The 24066-nt window shown below is 47.6% G+C and overlaps 1 protein-coding gene across 7 annotated transcripts in view; it reads right to left on the bottom strand.

Moving 5' to 3' along the window:
- adgrv1 (adhesion G protein-coupled receptor V1) overlaps positions 1 to 24066 on the bottom strand; it is an 838553-nt gene that overhangs the window by 198895 nt on the left and 615592 nt on the right. For 5 of the 7 annotated variants that reach the window (XM_038805279.1, XM_038805282.1, XM_038805283.1 and 2 more), the window contains one exon: positions 17010 to 17126. The exons of 1 other annotated variant lie outside the window; for it this stretch is intronic. In XM_038805279.1, coding sequence (XP_038661207.1) covers positions 17010 to 17126 — 117 coding nt within the window. Of the gene's footprint in view, positions 1 to 1894; positions 3546 to 3651; positions 3809 to 17009; positions 17127 to 24066 lie in introns of those variants that run through there. One more of the 7 variants, XR_005461637.1, reaches the window with a different exon arrangement.

Genomic DNA, 24066 nt, shown 5'->3' on the forward strand with positions numbered 1-24066 from the left:
GTATAGAACCTTGGTAAGGCCGCACTTGGAATATTGTGTGCAATTCTGGTCGCCGTACTACAAGAAGGATCTGGAGGCTTTGGAGAGGGTGCAGAGGAGGTTTAACAGGATGTTGCCTGGTCTGGAGGGTGTTAGCTATTTGGAGAGACTGAATAGACTCAGACTGTTTTCATTAAAAAGACGGAGGTTGAGAGGTGACCTGATAGAGATCTACAAGATTATGAGGGGCATGGATAAAGTGGATGGCAGGCACTCTTTCCCAAGGTGGAGGGATCAGTCACCAGAGGCATAGGTTTAAGGTCCGTGAGGCAACGTTCAGAGGAAATGTGCGAGGCAGATTTTTTACGCAGAGTGACTGGGGCGCGTCGCCAGGAAAGGTTATGAAAGCAGATACATTAACGGCGTTCAAAAGGCATCTTGAGAAACACATGGATAAAATGGGTACAGAGGGATCCAGCACAAGGAAGTGCTGAGAGTTTTGGCAAAGGTTGGTTCATGACCGGCACAGGTTTGGAGGGCCAAAGGGCCTGTTCCTGTGCTGTATTGTTCTTTGTTCAGGATAGGCTCTTCCAGGAAATAACAATTTCAGCAAAATAAAAAACCTGCATTGGCTCCTGGAATGTGATGATTGCAGGATTTTAGATATATTGGATTATAAACATTTGACAATTTAAGGGTTAAAAGTCTGGGTTGTACTGTGTTGGACTGCAGTAGTCATGCTTCTAAAAGAATCTTGTTTTGCAAGACCAGAAAGCTCTTAGGACCCAGAGGTGAAATTGACTATTCTAAAAGTCTGGGCTAAGGCGCTGTTGCTTGACTAGAGGGAGTTCCTGGGAATTAGCGTGTTTTCAGCTTGGGATACGATGGGAGCGATTCTCCAGCCTCGTTGAGCTCTCACTCGGGCACACCGAGGCTGATGAATTGCGGGAGGGGCCAAAAATGGGAACTGCGCCAGGCGCCAAACAGTTTGCGTTGCAACCGGCCTGCTCCTGTAGGCAAAATCAGGATATCGCCAGATTGTGGTGAGAAACAAATTATCACCACTTAAGGCTTATTTCCATACAATTAACGGGAGCCACCCCATATCCAATAGCCTCCCTTCATTCATCGGCCTCCCCAGCAAGTGGTCACGCTGTTGCCGATTAGTACTCCTTTTGAAAAAGGTGAACCTGGCAGAAGGGCTTCTGTGCGGAGTTGAGGAGGTGAGTAACCATCTTTGTTCACAGGCAAATAGCTCAGGGGCGCTTGGCTTGCCACCCCAGTGCTCGGCAGAGGGTGGGGAACCCTCGGCTGGGTGGGGGGGGGGAACACCCTGTGGAGGGGTGGGCCATCATGGGAGGGGAGAGGGGGGATAGGTTGGGGGGCACCGCGCATGGCATCAGATTGCCAACCCCTGGTCCATGTGTATCTATTCCGGGGGCAACACTGGCCCCTGCCAGTCTGCCCCACTGACCACTGATAACCCCCACCGACCATCCATAACCCCCACCGACTGCCAAGGCCTCTGGCAATGCAGCTGAAGGCTATTGCTAATAGGGAATTGTCACTCGTGATTAAGTGAGCACTTCACACAACCAAAGTGGATTCCTGTGGGTGGGCGGGCCATGTAGCATGTGGGTGTCATTGCCAGGCATCCCGAATCCCACCTTGATGGACGGACACTGTGCTTAAACACAGCGGGAAGCAACACCACGCACACAGCAGCCAACATCCAAACACCCAGGGGATGGGACACAGCTCCAGGACCATATTGTGAATTGCGGAAGAAAGTGACAGAGGCGTCATACTGGTTGTGGTCAAGGGTGTTTTACAATTCCCCACTCTCCCAATGGTGCCAACCCCTCCCCCACCGCCTTCACCCTCTACCTACCACCCCTCCCCCAGTGCCCTTATTGATCCTCGACGTGCTTTTCCTTCCTAGCTCTGCGTTCCATCTCGGTGAGTCCCCAGGATAAACATCAAAGGTGGAGGCAGTCAGCTGCTTGCCCCTTCCTGGGGCCTTCGATGACCTTGGCAGGCATCCTCTAGGGTCGGAGGACCTTGGCTCAGTTGTCGCCAGCACATCCACAGCCGTGCCACCCTGTCCTTGGTGTTGACTATGAGACGCTGCCTGATCAGAGGGGTGGAACTCGGAGGAGCTGATGGCCACCGTTGCCACTTCATGGGACGGGTCCGGGCTGACACTCAGCATCCCCTCCTCCTGAACGGTGTCCATTGGGCCCTGGGGTTCATCATGGGACTGAGGGGCAGCTGGTTAGAGTCCCGACTGCCCCGGTCAGCCCTGGTCTGCACCATTGTGTCGATGCCCTCAGCGATGCTCCTCAGCGACTGGGTCATGCTCTCCAATGCTTCGGCAATGCCCACCTGCGACTGGGACAAGCTCCGCAGCATCTCAGCCATCACCATCTGAGAGCGAGACATATCCCACAGCACCTTATCAAGGTTATCCTGGTACTGGATAACATCCCCCAGCGAGTCGAACATTCTGCCGAGACCCTCAGCCGAGGCTGTCACCGACTGCGCAACGTGTTGGACACATTCACTAATGGCGCCGACGTCAAGCGGCACACGCTAACCTGCGGTTACCACACTTGCGGTGCTGGCCTCAGTGCCACGCATTGCCGGCAACGTTTCCTGCACCTGTAGCCTCTGGGACCCCTCCAGTCGGCTATGAATCTACTGAAGTGTCACTGCCATCTCCCTCCGAATGACCTGATTGCACACAAATGTCTCCATCAGCTCCAGGTATACCTCTTCCACAGTCTCAGCATCAGGCTGGGACCCAGCTGGGTCCTGGGATCCAGCAGACCTCCGATTGTTGACTCGTCTGTGGGGTTCCTGCCTCCATCTTGTGCTCTGTGACCTTTTCTGTAGAAATGATGCTCACAAAACTGTTGATGAATTACTTAGAATGATGATTTATTATTTAACATGTGGAAGGATAATATGCAGAATGCCATACAAACTAGATTGCTCTGGAACGACCTGATGTGTGACTGTCCATGTATTCGCCTTACTACCAGCTGATGAGGGGCTGGTTTAGCTCACTCGGCTAAATCGCTGGCTTTTAAAGCAGACCAAGCAGGCCAGCAGCATGGTTCGATTCCCGTACTAGCCTCCCCGGACAGGCGCCGGAATGTGGCGACTAGGCGATTTTCACAGTAACTTAATTGAAGCCTACTCGTGACAATAAGCGATTTTCATTTCATTTCATTTCATTTTCATGAGTCTGCCACATCACGTGACCAAGGTCTGATGTCACCAGCTGGTTGGAGATCGCATTTCTATCTGCATACAATTTTATTCACAGACATATCACCACACATCTGATGTACATTAGCAGCTGAGTGGTGGTCATCAGATTGCGCCTAGAAGCCAGACCATTAACGTTTCCCACCGAGAATAGTGTATCTGCACTGGTGGCGGGTGGGGATGAAGCTGTGATGCCTCGGTCGTGTCTTCCTTGGAGCTCCCCTCCGAGGTGGTCTCCTGGGAGGCTGGATGGGTGACCACTTGGGATGAGCCTGTACCATCCGTTGGAGGACCTGTGGGAGAATGGACATATGGTCAGTGGGGGGGATTGGTTAGTCAACATGGCAATAACAACTCACTTTTGACAGGTCCTCTTAGTGGAGCTCGGCGGTTCCTCACCTCTGCGGCATCTGCCAACCTCTGTGTGGGTGACCGCCCTGTCCTCGGCCACCCCAGTCACCTCCAGGGCCCGCTCCTCAAAGGAGGTGAGGATTCTTACGTCCGGCACCCCTCCGCCAGTTAGGGCCCTCTCCCGGCGATTTTAGGAGCGCTTTTCCTGAGGAGTCACAGAGAAGGCATTGTTAGCCATATGTACAGTGATGGGAGGAGGAAGTGAAGGAAGGGTTGGGCGGGGTGGAGCATCATGCCCGACGTCATTGCTGTGTGGAGCAAAGACATTCAGATATTTTGAGAAGGTTTTTGAGGGGGGTGAAAGGACGGTTGCATGGAGAGTTGGGGAGGGGTGGATGCGCGTTGGGGGCGGAAAGGTTTTGGGGTGGGAAGACACATTTGTGTCTTCTCCCTCATGCTGTCAGGTGTAGGGCATTGACCTTTTTCCGGCACAGGAGGCCATTCCTCCTGGTCACACTCCCTGAGCTTAAGCTGCCACTGCCTCGTCCCAGGCAGTACTGGCTGACCTGTGGTTGACCCTCCGGGACCATCGATGAAACAGGACATCTCTCCTGGCCTCTACTGCATCTAGAAGCCTCCCCAGGTCTGCATACCCGAATCTTGGAGCCGGTCTCCTGAGCGTGATTGTTGCGAGTTGACTGATGTTGGCTGAGCAAGTGCTGCTTAAGTGCTGCTCGACCTTGTTAGCAGGAGGCTGGCGAGTGCGGTGCTGGCAAATCGGCTGGCAAGCTTTTGTTTATGGCGAGAAGCCTGTGGGGCTTCGTAAAGTGGACCAATTAACATTGAACAGCATTGTTGGCCTCGCTGGGCCGAGCACCGGGAGGCTCACGGCATTTCCCACCAGTGACCATACTTAGAAATGTTTCTGGAGCATCATGCCCAACGTCATTGCTGTGTGGAGCTAAGGCATTCAGACATTTTGAGAAGGTTTTTGAGTTGAGTTCGGATCTGGCTTACATTGAGTCCACATTGCTCTCACAATGAGATAGTTTAAAAAAAATTAATTGTATTTAAAGCAGTACAGAGTTGTCTGAGGCAAAAGGAAACTGAAACAATCTAGCTGAAACAGCTTTTTGAAGACATCCAGCCAGTGTCTGCAGGGTTCTAACAGGAGCCAAATCTGTTCTGGAAAGCAATTGGTGCCGTTGGAATTTAGGATGGATTGAGAACTGCATGTTTTTCTTTCTTGTTGTTTAATTGGGAATAGAGATAGTACATTGGGGCAGTGTATTTACTGTATTTAGTAATATTGTTTAAGAGGTAATTGTAAGCTATTTTCAGGTATAAGATGAAAGATTTTAACACTTAATAATAACATTTTGTTTTAAAAATACCAAATCCCTTTTTTATTCTGTGCAATCACTGCTGGAGCGAATATTCTTTCCACACAATCTTACAAAATATACTAAAATATGGGGGTTTCAGTCCAGTATCCTAGCCACTTTTGGGGTCTGGTCTGGAATTGTAACAGAAAGTAATGTAAGTAAAGTCACCATAGTCCCAGATGTCCACAGGCTGCTTTCCCCTTTGAGGTGGTGATTTAATCTGAGGATCACCACACCTCAGCCATGGGATAAGGTTGAGAAGGTGGGGCTTTCATGAATAATCTCAGCCAGTACGGGAAATGATCCCGCGCTGTAGAAACTATCAGTCGCTGGAAGGACCATCGCTGAAGCACTGCAAGAGGTGGCGGCAGTTTAAAGGGATAAAACTGCTGTAAAGCTGGAAGGAGCTGCAGCTTTCTGGTCTTTCAGTTGAGGCAGAATAGAGAGAGTCTGGGAGGCTACTACATTACCCTAATGAAGCTCTGTCAGGACTATTAGCACCATTTCTTGCTTCAAGAAACAACAATAACATAGGTAGATGCAAGGAAAATCTACCAGGCACTCTGCATCGCCCCACTGCCCACCACTCCCACCCCCATTGTCTGCCCACACCTCCCATGGGCAGTTAGCATCAGTTATAACAGGAATCGCTAAAATAAAATTCTCTCTGGTGAAACGACAGACAGTTTCAACACTCAAACTTACAGTCTCCTGTGATTGGGCGAACTGTTGGGAAGAGGGGGGGGGGGGGGAGAGAGAAAGGACAGAATTTCAGATTGCGGACATCTGATCAAAATCTCAAGCCTGATTTAAAAACAAGGATTCACTTGGAATACCGCACGTACTGTTAGTTTTCATTCAACTTTTGAATATTTATATTTAAACAGAAGTCTGACGAAATCGCCAAGTCAGTTGGAACAGTACACGACAACAGCGTATTGAAAGATACAAAAAAATTACAAACTTACTGTTCCTTTAATGTTTTTGCTAAAAGAGATGACATGATTCCCTTGAATGCTACATTGCAGTCATTTCAAATTCAGTTGAATATTCAGTTTAATGGCAGTAAAATAACTAATTATCTTGGCTGAGCTGCAATTTCCTCCAGCTAAAGATCAAGGTTATTGTGATCAATGCCTGCCACAAACTAATTATCCCCAGCCACTGACAACCCCCCCCCCCCCCCCCCCCCCCCCCCCCCCACCCTGCCCAGCCACTGTCTCAGGCCAAACCAGGCTGTTCACAACCTCAGAATCCTGCTCAACTCTGGGCTGAATTCCAAATCTCGGGTCCCCTCCATCATAAAGACTGCCAGCTTCCACCTCCATATCACCCACCTCCACCGTGACACAGCTCATCAGCTGCTGGGCTGTTCACCCACGTCCTTGCAAGCTCAGACTCACTTATTCCAATGATTTCCTAGCCAGCTGTCCATCCTCTACCCTGCAAAAACTATTACACATCTAAATGTATTCTGTCAGTATCCTTTCGCAGACCATCCTTTTGACCCATCACTCCATCCTTGCTGACCTATATTGACTCCTGGAGCTGGATCTATGTCCCTCTGGTGGGAGAGGGGTTTTAATGATTTGGAGATGAGTTTCCTGTCTAGTTAGAGCCCGAGGACCATGGGAACACAGGAGGGTCTTACAAAGTCAGGAACTGATTTAGACTCCCCTGGGCTAACATCACCGAGACTGCTAACTGCCCTGATGCAGAGATCTGTGGTTTGTGCCAAAGCCTTCCACATTGTCAGAGAGAGGAGAGAAGCCAGTGGTGTGGCACAGAGTAGCCTTTCGCTGCACTGGTGCCAACAGGATCTATTGTTGAAAACCATGAGGGAGAGATGGGTGGTCTTCTTCCTGGAGAGTGGCAAGAAGGGGCCGCTGCATCAGGTGGAGCACTAAGTGGTTCACTGGGGTGTGCTCTTACAGTCGCTATTTGCTGTTTTTCTGGATTTGAACTGGAAACACTATGACATTGACCTGTTTTATTGCTGCCGTCTCATTGGAGAGTAGTCTGAGATGGCTACACTTGATACCCAGCGCATGGGGAAATCCTGCAGTGGCAGTAAAACCCAATTCCTCCTGTGCCTGTGAGGTTGTACCCGTCGTGAAATGAATGTATTCTCCAGGTCTGGCAAAAAGGGCATGAGTGACCGGCAAGGTGTAGAGATGTGCAACTGCTTGCCGAATGCCACCAAGGTCTGCAGCTGAACTTTGGAGGGAGCCAGAAGTAAAAAAGTTCAAAGCAACAGTGACTTTCTTGGTCAATGGCAGGATATGGTGGTCCACACAGTGAGGTGTTGAGGTCTTCGGTGATGAGGTAACAGAGCTCTGTGGCCATCTGCCTGGAAAGTCGCAATTTCCTGTGGAACTGGATCTCGTCATCTCCGGATAGCTCCATCTTTGCTGAAGGTTTGACCTTCCTTGTATTCATGGGAGGTTCAGTGCATGGAAAATTAGAAGATCAAAGGAGAAAGGTGGGAGTGCAACTTAGTGGTGAGGATTTAAAACTAGTTAAAGAGGCTGAGGGCTCAAGAGAGATTAGTAAAATTTCCAGAGCATGTAACAGACCAGGGAGAGCAGAACGCAGCAGGAATAGAACTTCAGGCACAGCAAAAAAAAAGGACCAACAATGAGAAGGGGGGGGGGGGCGGTCAGTCCAGGACTGAGGGTGTTGGACCTAAATGCACGCAGTTCACAAAACAAGGTAAATGAGATTGTTGCGCACGTTGAAATTTGCAGTTATGATGTTGTGAGCACCACAAAAACATGGCTGAAAGAGGATCAGGGCTGGGATTGTTTCATCCAAGTATATGTGTCCTATTGAAAGGACAGGCAGATTGGATTGGATTGAATTTATTTATTGTCACGTGTACCGAGGTACAGTGAAAAGTATTTTTCTGCGAGCAGCTCAGACAGATCATTTAGTGCGTGAAAGAAAAGAAAATACATAATAGGGCAATAGAAGGTACACAATGTAAAAACATAGACATTGGCATTGGGTGAAGCATATAGGAGTGTATTATTAATCAGATCAGTCCATAAGAGGGTCGTTTAGGAGTCTGATAACAGCGGGGAAGAAGCTGTTTTTGAATCTGTTTGTGCGTGTTCTCAGACTTTTGGATCTACCATCCGATGGAAGAAGTTGGAAGAGTGAGTAAGCCGGGTGGGAGGGGTCTTTGAATATGCTGCCTGCTTTCCCAAGGCACCGGGATGTGTAGATAGAGTCAATGGATGGAAGGTGGGTTTGTGTGATGGACTGGGCTGTGTTCACGACTTTCTGAAGTTTCTGGCGTTCTTGGGCCGAGCAGTTGCCATACCAGGCTGTGATGCAGCCAGTTAGGATGCTTTCTATTGTGCATCTGTAAAAGTTGGTAAGAGTCAGTGTGGACATGCCGAATTTCCTTAGTTTCCTGAGGAAGTAAAGGCACTGTTGTACTTTCTTGGTGGGAGCGTCAACGTGGGTGGATCAGGACAGATTTGTGGTGATGTGCACACCTAGGAATTTGAAGCTGTCAACCATCTCCACCTCAGCCCCGTTGATGCAGACAGGTGAGGGTACAGTACTTTGCTTCTTGAAGTCAATGACCAGTTCTTTCGTTTTGCTGGCATTGAGGGATAGATTGTTGTCGTTATACCACTCCACTAGGTTCTTAACGCCTCCTGTACTCTGACTCGTCGTTATTTGAGATCCGGCCCACTATGGTCATGTCATCAGCAAACTTGTAGATGGAGTTGGAACCAAATTTTGCCACCCAGTCATGGGTGTATTGGGAGTATAGTAGGGGGCTAAGTACGCAGCCTTGCTGGGATTGAGGACTATCGTGGAGGAGGTGCTGTTGTTTATCCTTACTGATTGTGGTCTGTGGATCAGAAAGTCGAGGATCCAGTTGCAGAGTGAGGAGCCAAGTCCAAGTTTTGCAGCTTTGATATGAGCTTGGCTGGGGTTATGTTGAAGGTGGAGCTGTAGTTAATAAATAGGAGTCTGATGTTGGAGTCCTTGTTGTCGAGTTGCTCCAGGGATGATTGTAGGGACAGGGAGATAGGGTCTGCTGTGGACTGGTTGCTTCGGTATGCGAGTTGCAGTTGATCTAGGCATCGTAGGAGTATGGAGTTGATGTGCTTCATGGCCAACCTCTCGAAGCACTTCATTATGATTGATGTCAGGGCCACAGGACGGCAGTCATTGAGGCATGTTGCCTGGTTCTTCTATGGCACTGGGATGATGGTAGTTTTCTTGAAGCAGGTGGGTTCATTGGAGTGGAGTCGAGACAGGTTGAAGATGTCCGCGAACACATCTGCCAGCTGGTCTGCGCAGGCTCTGAGTGCACGACCAGGTACTCCGTCCAGACCCGTTGCCTTCCGAGGGATCACTTTCAGGAATGCCGATCTGACTTCGGAGGAAGGTTGATCTGACTTCGGACAGATGGGTGGAGGGAACGGGGTTGCGTAGTTAGTAAGGAATGAAATTAAATTGGTAGCAAGAAACAATATACAATCAGAAGGCACAGAACCTGTGTGGGCAGAGTTGAGAAAACGCAAAGGGAAAAAGACCCTGATGGGAGTTATGTACATGCCCTCTAGCAGTAATCAGCATTGTTATATTACCCTTAGTGGTAATATGTCGTGTTCTTTGTCTTTTGTTCCAGAGTGGTCAGTCGAGTTGATGACAAAGAATCCACCAATCATTGATTGAAATGAAACTAATTTATTGTGTAATGATTAATTAAATGAAGTTCGCACATGCTACTGAGCTATAGTTGATAATAAAGTAATATTGAATCTGTCTAGCAGGAATCAACAATCTAATAGTCATTAATAATATCCTCGTGTTAACTCTCTCTAATCTAATACTCTCCTCGTGCTGCTTTCTCCTTCACTAACTACCCAGCATTCCCTGAGGCTGATTTATATACAGAGAAATGGTGGTGCCCTCTAGTGTTTGAATTACACAGATATGTAATAATTAACACTTTACTAGCTTGCCCATGTACATATCATTACAAGTATGTGGGCAGAAAATAAATCAGGAGGTAGAAAATGCATAGAAAAAAGGCAAATATTTCAATAACCATGGTGGACTTCAATATGCAGTGGACTGGGAAAATCTGGTTGGTAGCGGATCTCAAGAAAAGGAATTCATCGATGTCTATGAGATGGCTTTTTGGAACAGTTTGTACAGCCCATGAAGGAACAGGCAATTTTGGATTTGGTGATGTGTAATGAGTCAGACTTGATTAGGGAACTTAAGGTGAAGGAACCCTGATGAAGCAGTGACCATAATAATTAGGGGCTGGTTTAGCACAGGGCTAAATTGCTGGCTTTGAAAGCAGACCAAGGCAGGCCAGCAGCACAGTTCATTTCCCGTACCAGCCTCCCCGAACAGGCGCCGGAATGTGGCGACTAGGGGCTTTTCACAGTAACTTCATTTGAAGCCTACTTGTGACAATAAGTGATTTTCATTTTTTCATATGATAGAATTTACCCTTCAGTTTGAGAGGGAGAGGCTGGAATCAGATAAAACAGTTTTACAATTGAGTACAGGAAACTACAAAGTAATGAAGGAGGATCAGGCCAGGTTTATTGAAAGTGGAGCATAGCAGGGAAGACAGTGGAACAGCACTGGCATTAGTTTTTAAGGGTTCCTCAGGAGGCACAACAGAAATTCATCCCAAGGAGGAGATCAAGGCAACCATTTCTGACAAGGGAAGTCAAGGACAGCATAAAAGCAAAAGAAAAAGCATACAAGGTGGTGAGAATTAGTGAGAAGCCAGAAGATTGGAAAGCCTTTAAAGGCAAGCAGAGGACAACTAAAAAAGCAATAAGGTGGGGGAAGAAGATGAAAAATGAGTATACACTAGCTAGTAACATAAAAGAAGATTGCATTGTTATTTTCGATAAGATAAGAGAGAGGCAAGAATGGACATTGGGCCACTGGAAAATGAGGCTGGAGAAGTAGTAATGGTGAACAAAGAAATGGCAGAGGAACAAAATAGGTACTTTGCATCAGTCTTCACGGTGGAAGACACCAGTGACATACCAGAAGTTGCAGAGAGTAAAGGGGCCGAGGTGAGTGTAGTGGCCATCATTAAGGAGAAGTTGCTGGGGAAACTGAAAAGTCTGAATTTGGATAAATCACCAGGATCGAATGGACTCCTCCCCAGAGTTCTGAAGGAGATAGCCGAGGTGGTTTTGGAGGCATTGATTGTGATCTTTCAGTAATCACTGGAAGCAGGGAGGGTCCCAGGGGACTGGAAAATTGCTAATGTAACATCCCTGTTTCAGAAGGGACGGAAGAAGAACATGGGAAATTATAGGCCGGTTAGCCTGACTTTGGACGTTAGTAAGATTTTAGAGTCTATTATTAAGATGAGATTGCGGATTGCTTGGAAGTACATGGTAAAATAGGCCTGAATCAGCATGGCTTCATCAAGGGGAGGTCATACGTCCAAATATTTGAGGAGGTAACGAGGAATTTAGACAAAGGAGAACTAGTGGACATGATGTATTTGTATTTCCAGAAGGCCTTTGATAAGGTGTATACAGAATGCTGCTCAACAGGATAAGAGCCCATGGTGTTAGAGGCAAGATGTTAGCATGGATAATAATCTTTATTAATAATCATCTTTATTAATAATCATCTTTATTAATGTCACAAGTAGGCTTACATTAACACTGCAATGATGTTACTGTGAAAATCTCCCAGTCGTCACATCACGGCGCCTGTTCGGGTACACTGAGGAAGAATTCAGAATGCCCAATTCAGCCACCAAACACGTCTTTTGGGACTTGTGGGAGGAAACCGGAGCACCCGGAGGAAACCCACACAGACACGGGGAGAACATGCGGACTCCGCACAGACAGTGACCAAGCCAGGAATCGAACTGAGTCCCCGGTGCTGTGAAGCAATAGTGCTAACCACTGTGCTACCGTGCCACCCTTGAGGATTGGCTGAAGGCATAGAGTGAGGATGAATGGGTCTTTTTCAGGATGGCAGCCAGCGACTAGTGTGTTCCGCAGGTGTCAGTGTTAGAACCACAGAATCTCTAAAGTGCAGGAAGCCATTCAGCCCATTGAGCCTGCACCGACCATTGGAAAGAGTACTCCACCTAAGCCCATGCCCGACCATATCACCGTAACTCAATAAACCCAGTCCATATTTTGGAATCTAAGGGGAAATTTCGCATGGTCAATCCACCTAACCTGCACATCTTTGGCTATGGGAGGAAACTGGAACACCCAGAGGAAACCTACACAGACATGGGAAGAAAGTGCAAACTCCAGAGACAGTCCCGAGGCTGGAATTGAACCTAGGTCCCTGGCGCTGTGAGGCAGCAGCTGGAACCACAACTATTCACGATGTACATTAACGATCTGGAAGAAGGAACTGAGGGCATTGTTGATAAGTTTGCGGATGATACAAAGATATGTAGAGGGACAGGTAGTGTTGAGAAAGCAAGGATGCTGAAGAAGGACCTGGACAGGCTAGGAAAGTGGGCAAAGAAGTGGCAGATGGAATACAATGTGGGAAAGTGTGAGGTAATACACTTTGGTAGGTAGAATAGAGGCATGGACTATTTCCTAAATGGGAATAGGCTTCGGAAATCAGAAGCACAAAGGGACTGAGTAGTCCTAGTTCAGGATTCTCTTAACTGCAGCTGGCATTGGTGGTGTGACTATCAGATTTTGGGCCCAGTGACAATGAGGGACTTAATCCTCCAGAGGAAGGGATGAACCCCAAGCAGCTGGGGACATGCAGGTTCAGTTGGCAGTTAGGAAGGCAAATGTAATGTTAGCATTCATTTCGAGAGGGCTAGAACATAAGAGATGTTCTGCTGAGGCTGTATAGGACTCTGGTCAGACCCCATTTTGAATATTGTGGGCAGTTTTTGGCCCCGTATTTAAGGAAGTATGTGCTGGCCTTGGAGAGGGTGCAGAGGAGGTCCACAAGAATGATCCCTGGAATAAAGGGTTGTCGTATGCGGACTGGTTGAGGACTCTGCGTCTGTACTTGATGGAGATTAGAAGGATGAGGAAGGATCTAATTGAAACTTACAGAATACTGAGAGGTCTAGATAGTGTGGACGTGAAGAGGATATTTTCACTCGCAGGAGAAACTAGAACCGGAGGGCACAGCCTCAGACTGAGATGAGGAGGAATTTCTTCAGCCAGAGGGTGATGAATCCATGGAACTCATTGCCGCAAAAGGCTGTGGAGGGCAAATTACTGAGTATCTTTAAGACAGAGACAGATAGGTTTGTGGTTACTAAGAGGATCAGGGGTAATGGGGAGAAGGCAGGAGAATGGGGAGGAGAGGAGAAACATATCAGCCATGATTGAATGGCGGAGCTGACTGGCCTAATTCTGTTCCTGTGTCTTGTGGTCTATGCCCCCTTTCAGCTTCCATGTCCCCAGCTGCTTGGGGTTCTGCCCTTCCTCTGGAGGATTAAGTCCCTCATTGTCACTGGGCCCAAAATCTGATAGTCACACCACCAATGTCAGCTGCAGTCTTCCTTTCAGACAGGTGGCCATCCAGTAGTGATTGGCAGCCTTGCTTGTTGATCTTCTGCCCTTATAGTGCCAGCGGGCTGACAACCCTATTCAATGCCTGAATGTTGTGTGTCCTCTCTTCCTGCTCCCTGAGTACAGCAAGGGAACCTCCTTACCAAATGTTCCATAGGCCCTCTTATGGACTCAGAGTAATGCCAGAAGGGCAGCCATGACTGACTCCACACTCCGTACTCACGTCCTTCCAGCTGATATGCATAAGACATCTCTGGTAACCCGTTCACCCACTTCAAAATTCCAGCCCTCCCTTCAACAAGCTCTTAATGAGCTTTTATCCTAATTTAATTGGCCTCAATTGGGAGGAGAGCAGGGTTGTTGTCTTAAGAACACAAGAAATGGGTGAAGGGGTAGACCATATGGTCAATAGAGCCTGCTTCACTATTCAATATGATCGTGGGTTTCAACTCCATTTAGTCCGAAACACCAAAAATCTATCGAACCCAGCTTTAATGTATTCAACCGTGTAGCATCCATATAACTTTAGGTTAGGGCATTCACAACCCTTTGAGTGAAGTCATTTTGCCTAATCTCAGTCCTAAATAACCAGTCCCTTATCCTAAGCCTGTGGTACCGTGTTTTAGATTCCCCTACCAATGGAAACAATTGCTCTGTGCCCACTCTATCAAGCACCATCAGAATGTTGTAGGTTTCAATGAGACCACCTCTCAGTCTTCCAAACTCCAGAGAATTTAGGCTTAATTTGCTCAGCTTCTCGTCATCCCAGGGACCAATTTAGTGAACCTTCACTGTACCACCTGCAATGCAGGCATATCCTTTCTTAAATGTGGAGAACAAAACTGCCCACAGTATTCCAGATGTGGTCTCACCAAAACCCTGTAAAATTCTAGCAAGACTTCTTGATTCTTGTACTTCAATCCCCTTGCAATGAAGGCCAACATGCCATTTGTCTCTTAATTGCTTGCTGCACTTGGGTCAGAAGAGTAGAAAAGCAGAATATTTTTTAAAAACTAACTTTCTGTGCTCCTTTTAAGAGCACACCCAAGTCTCTTTGAACATCAGCACTTAAGAAGTTTCACACCTTTAGAAAATACTCTGTCTTTCTACTCTTACGACCAAAGTAAATTTTTTCAGATTTTCCTATACTTTATCTGCTACTTGTTGCCCACTCACTCAACTTGTCTACATCTCTTTGCTGCCTGTGTCCTCCAAGCTGTTGCTCGTTATGCTTTCCCTTAATTTGCACTGTTTTAATTACCTTTGCTCAAGAGTCGGCAGGTATCTTTCTGATACCACCACAGGGTTCAAAGCCAAGTACTGATCAATAACTCGATACACCAGTTAGTAAGTTTGAAATCAATACACATTTATTTACACACACAGTCAATAATTACTCATGCATAAACTCTACTTGCTAAACTACAACTACTACTAAAAGCCTATACTTAGCTTTGAGTGGCCCACCCAGTCAGAGGAACAATGGCCGTTGTCCGGTTCTGATACTGCTGGCTTCGAACTGGTACGGAATAGTAGCTAGGAGCGTCTATCTCATAGTGTGCGTTGACCTTAGACTTACTTGGTTGGTTCTTGACGGGCCTCTCGTTGCTGAGAGCCAAAAGCCAAGGTGAAGGTGAAGAGATCTTCCACGAGCTTCCAAGAGAGCGAACTGAACTTGGGGACTCTGCTTTATAGCCCCCAGGGGTTTCGCGCCCTTCTGGGCGGACCCCAGACTTGGTCCCAATTAATTGGACCATGTCCCAATCGTTCGTATTGATTTTCTCCAATACCAGAGTTGTTCCCTGATCGTTGGGAGGGCCCAATGTGGCCGTTGGCCTGCCTATGTTTTAGCTCCCACTGGCGCCGGGGAGTCTGTCCTGGTCGCGATTGTTTCAATGTTTCCTTTTTGTCCCCGGAGATAGCTCATTAATATGTTAATGGCTATTGGTTTCAGTTCTGTCTGGGTTCTGCAAATCCTAATACACAGGAAATCTTGCACCTGCTTGTTTTCTCTAGTGTTGTCCATTTTTCCCTGCACTCCTTGCGAGTGTCCATTTTGGAATTGGGACGTGGCCACCCCTGAATTTTTTCACATTTTCCTACACTCTATCTGCTACTTGTTGCCCACTCACTCAACTTGTCTACATCTCTTTGCTGCCTGTGTCCTCCGAGCAGCTTACCTTCCCACTCAGCTTTATATCATCAACAAACTTCGATACAACACTCTTTGTCTCTTACTCAAGTCATTAAATAACAGATTGTAAATAGCTGAGGCCCCAGCATTGATCCTTACTGAACTCCACTATTCATTGCCTGCCAATTTGAATTTTTTTCCACTCTCTACCATTATATATTAAGCTAGGATCAACTATGTGTCCAGGAGCTAGTCTACTAATGGATCTTTCTGCTGATCTCCCACCTAGATTTCCCTTGATGTTGTTAGCAGGCAATCTGCAGTTTGCATCATGGTCATGGCAATGGAGGTTTGCTTACTCTTCTCCACTAACCATAGCATTTTCATCATTTCTCCAGGGTTCCTGTGGCTTTTCTGTGACTGAAGCTGTTGGGAGGGGGGTGGGAAAAAGAGGGGAGGCAGTGGCATAAAGAGAACGGAGTGAGTTTACATAGAAACGACAGTGCAGAAGGAGGCTATTCGGCCCTTGGAGAGGGCACCCTCCCTGAGCCCACACCTCTACCCTATCCCAGTAACCCCACCTAATCCTTTTGGGACACTAGGGGCAATTTAACATGGTCAATCCACCTAACCTGCACATCTTTGGACTAGGGGAGGAAACTGGAACACTTGGAAGAAACCCACGCAGACACGGGGAGAACGTACAGACTCCGCACAGACAGTGACCCAAGCGGGAATCGAACCTGGGACCATGGTACTGTGAAGCAACGGTGCTAACCACTGTGCTACTGTGGCATTGGCAGAACTTTCATTATGTTTAGTGGCTGGAATGGTGCTGTGTTTATCCAGGTGGTTCCCTTTAAGCCTACTGCTCAGATGTCCCTCTGAGAAAGTGCACACAAAGTCTATGAAGTGGAATACTGGAGTCTACTGCAGGTCAATTATAAGCACCTGCAGGTCATCAGCTGGTCATAAATTTCCATTTCCTGCCCGTGCCAAGCCATTGAGGTCAGAAAAAAGTTAGCTGAAAATGATACATATTTTTCTATTTTTGACACTTGTATGACATTTGAAGTGTGGCAGATATGTGGGAGATGCAAGACCTTTGTACAGACAGCAAATGTAAAACAAATTGTAAAGGATCTATAAATCAGTGTTTATGTCTTCATTCATGTGTATAGAAAAATACTAGTAGTTATTACATAAATAGCCCCATGGGTAAGCTCCTCAGACTCTTGGAATAGATTCCTTTTAGTCCTGTTCAATGCATTTCTTTCATTCGCCTCACTTTTTATTAGGAAATGAGGAAACCTGGCCAATTTCCTGAAGATTTAGGATGAGAGAATTTTTTGCACTGACCTGAATAAGCATCCAGCTGAACTGGCACAGGTAGAGGTAATGCATTACCAGTCCAAGGGCAGAGCAACTTTCATCTGAGAGTTCTCGACTTAGGTAAATGGATATCAAAAATGAGATCTGAAATATTAAAAGGTTTTTTAAAAATTGGTTAGCGGCCAATCATGTTAAAGTATTTTCATAGACAGCAGATCAGGAAGTAAAATGCACTGATTTTCCTTTATTTTTAAATATATTTTGCAGACAGTGAACTAAACGATTGAAACATATGCTGGGATTAAGGTAGAAGCGGAAACAGTCTAAGCAACGTTCTAAATTCATATGTTTTAAATATGTGAACTTTTATCATCATGGACTCATGGATAAATTTGATACTTTAAAAAAAAATTTAGAATACTCAATTTATTTTTCCAATTAAGGGGCAATTTAGTGTGGCCAATTCACCTATCCTGCACATCTTTGGGTTGTGGGGGCGAAACCCACACCAACACGGGGAGAATGTGCAAATTCCACACGGACAGTGACCCAGAGCCGGGATCGAACCTGGGACCTTGGCGCCGTGAGGCAGCAGGGCTAACCCACTACGCCACCGTGCTGCCTGATAAATTTGATACTGAACAAATATAAAATTAGTTTTTCTGGCTCGAGACGTTTCTCAGGAGTAATTAGGAAGTTAGTGCGTCATTGAGTACCTCATTCAACAAGTGTAATTTTTTCAAGCATTTTCGTCGAGACTATTAGCATTAAAGTGGAATATCTCATCAGTTCAGTGCTTTCTAATTGATGGTAGTCTGTGGGGACTTCAAAAGTGCGCCCTTCAGAGAATCACTGACAGCAACTTATGAATTTCAGGATTTAACTGCATAAAAAGGACAATGAATAAAGAAAAGCACAGCGCAACAGGAATGGATCGTTCGGCTCTCCAGGCCTATGCCGATCATGATTCCCTAACTAAAAAGTAAACCTTCTGCCCTTACGCGGTCTGTATCCCTCTATTTCCTCCCTATTCATGTACCCATTCAGGTGCCTGTCAAATGTTGCTAATGTACCTGTTTCCACCACATCCTCTGACAGCGCGTTCCAGGCACCCACCACTCTCTATGTGAAAAACCTATCCTGTACATCTCCCTTAAACTTTCCCCCTCCCACCTTGAACCTGTGCCCCTTATAATAGACACTTCCTTGGAAAAAGTCTCTGACTAGCCACCCTGACTATGCCTCATAATTTGTAGACCTGTCAGGTCTCCCCTCAGCCCCTGTCTTTCCAGTGAAAACAATCCTAGTTTATTCAACCACTCCTCATAGCCAACACCCTCAAGACCAGGCAACATCCTGGTGAATCTTCTTTGCACACTCTCCAAAGTTTCCATGTCCTTCTGATAATGTGGTGACGTAGTACCGCAGGACTCCAAATGAAATGAAATGAAAATTGCTTATTGTCACAAATAGGCTTCAAATGAAGTTAGTGTGAAAAGCCCCTGGTTGCCACATTCCGGCGCCTGTTCGGGGAGGAATTGAACCCGTGCTGCTTGGCCTGCTTTAAAAGCCAGCTATTTAGCCCTGTGCTAAACCAGCCCCTACTGGGCCTAACCAAGGTTTTATATAGCTGCAACATGATTTTCCAATTCCCGTACTCAATGCCCAGCTGATGAAGGGCCTTCTTAATCACCTTGGCCACCTGTGTTGCCATTTTTAGGGAACTGTGGACCTGCATGCACAGATCCCACAGTATGTTAATATTCCTCAGGATTCTGCCATTCACAGTATAATTCATACCTAGATTTGATCCTCCAAAATGCATCACCTCGCATTTGTCCGGAGTAAACTCTATCTGCCATTATGTGTCCAAGTCTCCAATCTATCCATATCCTGTTGTATCCTCTGACAATCCTCGGCACTATCAGCAACTCCACCAACCTTTGTGTCATCCACAAACTTACTAATCAGACAACCCACATTTTCCTTCAGATCATTTACATATACTACAAGCAACAGAAGTCCCAGTACTGATCCCTGCGGAACACCACTGGCTACAGATCTCCATTCTGAAAAACACTTTTCCACTGCTACTCTCTGTCTTCCACAACCAAGCCAGTTCTGTATCCATCCTGCCAGCTGTCCCCGAATCCCATGTGATTTTTGTTTTTGTACCAGTATGCCATCTGGGACCTTTTTCTTTATCAAGTGTAGTAAGAGAAATACCCATTCAAGGACAATGGAGGGAAGTTATGCGTGAAACCCCAGGAAGTGGGTGAAATCCTTAATGAATACTTTGTATCAGTTATCACCAGAGAGAAGGACATGACGGATGTTGAGGTCAGGGATAAGTGCATGAACACTCTTGAGAACGTCAATAGATCAAAAGGTGTTAAGTAGCCTAAATTGCATTAGGGTAGACAAGTCCGTGGGGCCAGATGGGATTTATCCCAGGTTACTGTGGGAGACCAGGAGAGAAATAGCTGGGGCCTTAACAGGTATATTCACATCCTCTTTGATCACAAAAAACTCCATCAAGTTGGTGAAACATGACCTTCCTCTGACAAAACCATGCTGCCTCTCACTAACTAGTCCATTTTCCTCTAAATGCGCAATATCCTGTCTTTCAGTATCTTTTCCAAAAGCATCCCCACCACGTAGTCAGGCTCACCGTCCTATAATTTGCTGGATTATCCCCGCTTCTTTTCTTAAACAAAGGAACAAGATTGGCTATTCTCCAGTCCTCTGGAAACCTTGCTTGTGATCAAAGAGGATGTGAAGATGCCCGTTAAGGCCCCAGCTATTTCTCCCCTTGTCTCCCACAGGAACCTGGGATAGATTCCATCCGGCCCTGGGTACTTGTCTACTTGGCAAGATGGTGTGATATGTTGCAGGGAAACATGCAGATAGTGGTGTTCCCAAGTGTCTATTACCCTTGTTCATCTAGGTGCAGAGATTGTGAGTTGGAAGTTGTTAAAGGAGCTTTGTAATGTAGCTGTAGAGCAACTTGTAGATATAGTGCACCCCCATACCATGGTGTATCTACGGTGGATGGAGTGAATGTTTCAGCTGGTGGATGCAGTGCCAGTCAAGGTGAGAGCTTTGTCCTGGATGGTGTTGAGCTTCTTAAGTGTTGTTGAAGTTGCATTCAGCCTAGGTGGAGAGTATTCCATTGCATTCCTTGTCATAATATACACCAGTATATCATGGTGCAGACACACGCACTGATGGACATACAGTAGGACCAATCAACATGCATAACACCGCAGCCAATCACCAGTTAGAGCACACTCACTATAAAGACAGAGGGCATCAGTTTTCCCGCTCATTCGGGATGCAGCCTTTCAGAAGTACAAGAGCTCATAGTTTACAGCACAGATCCTCACCAGGTGCTGAGTGATTAGACTGGTTAGGATAGGCACAGGTCTTTAGTTTAATCTAACATCGTGTTAATCCACAGTAAGAGTATTTTCAACAGTTTGTAGTTTAATAAAATAGTGTTGTACTATTTTAAGTGTTGGTGGCCTGTATGTGTTCCATGCATCCAGAGCACCCAACACATCATGGAACCAGTTGTTGAGCGATGTTAGAACTTCTTAGACCGACCTGCAAGTGATCTGCCTTCCACCAGTCTACAGCCATCCTGCAACATGGACAGCGTCCGCCTGCCGCCGTCGCTCCGCATCACCGGCAACCTGGGGTCCAACCGGAAGATCTTCAAACAACGCTTCCAGCTCTACCTTGACGCCACAGACCTGGAAGCTGCTTCAGACGCCAGGAAGATTGCTCTCTTCCTCTCCACAGCCGTGGACGATGCCATCCACAGCTTCAATTCTCTCACTTTCGCCGATGGTGAAGATAAATCTAAATTCAAGATGGTCCTCCTCAAGTTTGACAGTCACTGCGACATCGAGGTGAGTGAATGTTTCGAGCGCTATGTCTTCCAACAGCGTTTGCAGGGTAAGGATGAACCTTTCTAGTCCTTTCTCACCCACCTCCGCATCCTTGCGCAGTCCTGTACCTACGGGTCCACCTTCGACTCCATGATACGCGACTAGATCATTTTCGGTGTTCAGTCGGACCCCCTTCGCCAGCAGCTCCTCAAGATAAATCAACTCATCCTAGCGATTGCCATCAAGACCTGCATGCTCCATGAACACACCACCAGTCGGTATTCCCACATCCAAGCAGCTGAAACGGCACGGCAAGCTCCCGACGAGGCAGAACGGGTCCAAGCAATCAAACAACTCCAGGGCCTCAGCCTGGATGAAGGCGGCCATTTTGCGCACTTTTCGCAGACTCCCGCGCTTGGGCACACCGAACGAGGGGACGGAGACGTCGACGAACGTAATGTGCAGGCGCGCTGTGGCGCAACGAATGCACTGACGCAACAGCATGCGGAAACTGTGGCTCCGCACATTTACAGCGACAGTGTCCTGCCAAATCCCGACGATGCCTGCAATGTGGCCAACTTGGCCACTATGCTGCCTTATGCAGATCAACTCAACCTGCTAGCTTTCGTCGCTCCAGCCAGCCTCGCAGAGATGTCCGGGCCATTCAACCCACAGTCACCGAGCCTGATTCAGACCTATCCCCTGATTTTGACAACGATGACCCGGAGGCGGCATCATAACAAAAAACAGGATGACTCCGAAGCACAGAATCAAGCCTCTACCGATACACAGCATCGATCCGGATGATGAGTGGTGTGCCACCCTTACGATCAACCGTTCCTAAATACGATTCCGCCTGGACACCAGTGCCTCCGCCAATCTCATTGCACGGTCTGACCTCCAAAGCCTTCGTGTCCAACCAGCCATCCTGCCATCAGCATGCCAACTATTAGATTACAATGGCAATGCCATTGCTGCCAGCGGTTCACGCCTTGAAGTGACGCACCGTCACACAAAGCCATCTTGCCGTTTGAAATCGTAGGTTCCTCGATAGCCTCCTTGCTTGGCGCGCAGGCATGCAAGCTGTTGAACCTAGTTCAGAGGGTTCACTCTCTCTCTCTCCTGCTGATGCGTCTGCCTTTCCGTACACTGACTTCAGGGCGTAACTCAACGCCATTATCAAACAGTACCATGACGTCTTCGAGGGCATGGGCACGCTCCCGTACACCTACAAGATTTTATTAAAGCCGAATGCCACGCCTGTGATGCACGCACCTCGCAGGGTCCCAGCGCCCCTTAAGGACCGCCTCAAGCAGCAGCTGTAAGACCTCCAGGACCAAGGAGTGATCTCCAGGGTCACGGAACCAACCGACTGGGTCAGTTCCATGGTATGTGTAAAAATGCCTTCCAGCGAATTGAGAATTTGCATTGATCCCAAGGATCTTAATCGCAATATCATGAGGGAGCACTATCCAATTCCCAAGTGCGACGAGCTCACATGTGAAATGGCTCGTGCCAAGCTCTTTACCAAACTCGATGCCTCAAAAGGATTCTGGCAAATCCAGCTGGATGAATCTAGCAGGAAACTCTGCACGTTCAATACCCACTTTGGAAGATATTGCTACAACAGAATGCCGTTTGGGATCATCTCGGCGTCAGAAGTGTTTCATAGGATCATGGAACAAATGATGGAAGGGATTGAAGGTGCTCGCGTCTATGTCGATGACATAATCATCTGGTCCACCACCCCGCAGGAGCACGTTAATCGCCTCCAGCGCGTCTTCAGACGCATACACGAACATGGCCTCCGCCTCAACAGAGCCAAGTGCTCTTTCGGTCATACAGATATCAAATTCCTAGGGGATCACATCTCCCAATTGGGTGTGCAGCCGGATGCGGACAAGGTAGCTGCCATTACAGCTATGAGAACGCCAGAAGACAAGAAGGCAGTCCTCCGGTTCTTGGGAATGGTGAATTTTTTAGGGAAGTTCATCCCTAACCTCGCCTCTCATACCACGGCTCTCAGGAACCTGGTCAGGAAGACAACAGATTTCCAGTGGGTCCGTGCCCACGAGCGAGAATGGAGGGAACTCAAAGCAAAACTAACCACGGCCCCGGTCCTGGCTTTCTTTGATCCAGTAAAGGAGACCAAAATGTTGACAGATGCCAGTCAGTCCGGCATTGGAGCCGTGCTCCAGCAACGTGATGAGGCCTCGTCATGGGCCCCCGTTGCGTATGCGTCGCGGGCGATGGCCCCCACGAAGCAGCGCTACGCGCAGATAGAAAAGGAGTGCCTGGGCCTTCTGACCGGTGTGGTGAAATTTCACGATTATGTCTACGGGCTTCCCCAATTCACAGTCGAGACCGACCATCGCCCACTGGTCAATATAATACAGAAGGACTTGAACGACATGACGCCTCGCCTCCAGCGATACGATTTCCAGCTGGTGTACACCCCAGGCAAGGACCTAATCGTTGCGGATGCTCTCTCCAGGTCAGTCAACACTCCATACCAGCCATTCCCGTACCAGCCTCCCCGGACAGGCACCGGAATGTGGCGTCTAGGGGCTTTTCACAGTAACTTCATTGAAGCCTACTCGTGACAATAAGCGATTTTAATTTCATTTCATTTCATTTCATATGACCCAGCGGGGTTTGTCTGCCAGGTTGACGCACAGGTAGCGTTAGCGGCCTCCAGTCTATCTGCCTCAGATGAACGCCTTGTCCAAATTCGCCGCAAAATGGCGGCTGACCCCCTGCTACAGCGTGTCATGCACCACCTGACAGGCGGGTGGCTCAAGGGCCAATGCCCTCAGTTCTGTAACATCAAAGACAATCTGGCAGTAGTTGATGGGGTTCTTCTGAAACTGGACCGCATTGTCATCCCGCATAGCATGCGCCAGCTTGTCCTGGAACAGTTACACGAGGGCCATCTGGGCGTGGAGAAGTGTCGCCGACGGGCCCGAGAGGCTGTGTACTGGCGCAGTATCATTGAAGACATTGCCAATACAGTGCTCAATTGCCCCACCTGTCAGCGCTTTCAGCGGGCCCAACCACGAGAAACACTGCAGCCCCATGAGTTGGTCACGTCACCTTGGACCAAGGTGGGCATCGACCTGTTCCACGCGCTGGGTGGAGACTATGTCCTGATCGTGGACTACTTTTCAAATTACCCGGAGGTGATACGGTTA

The sequence above is a fragment of the Scyliorhinus canicula genome, chromosome 8 (assembly GCF_902713615.1).
Source record: "Scyliorhinus canicula chromosome 8, sScyCan1.1, whole genome shotgun sequence".
NCBI classification, from domain to species: Eukaryota; Metazoa; Chordata; class Chondrichthyes; order Carcharhiniformes; family Scyliorhinidae; genus Scyliorhinus; species Scyliorhinus canicula.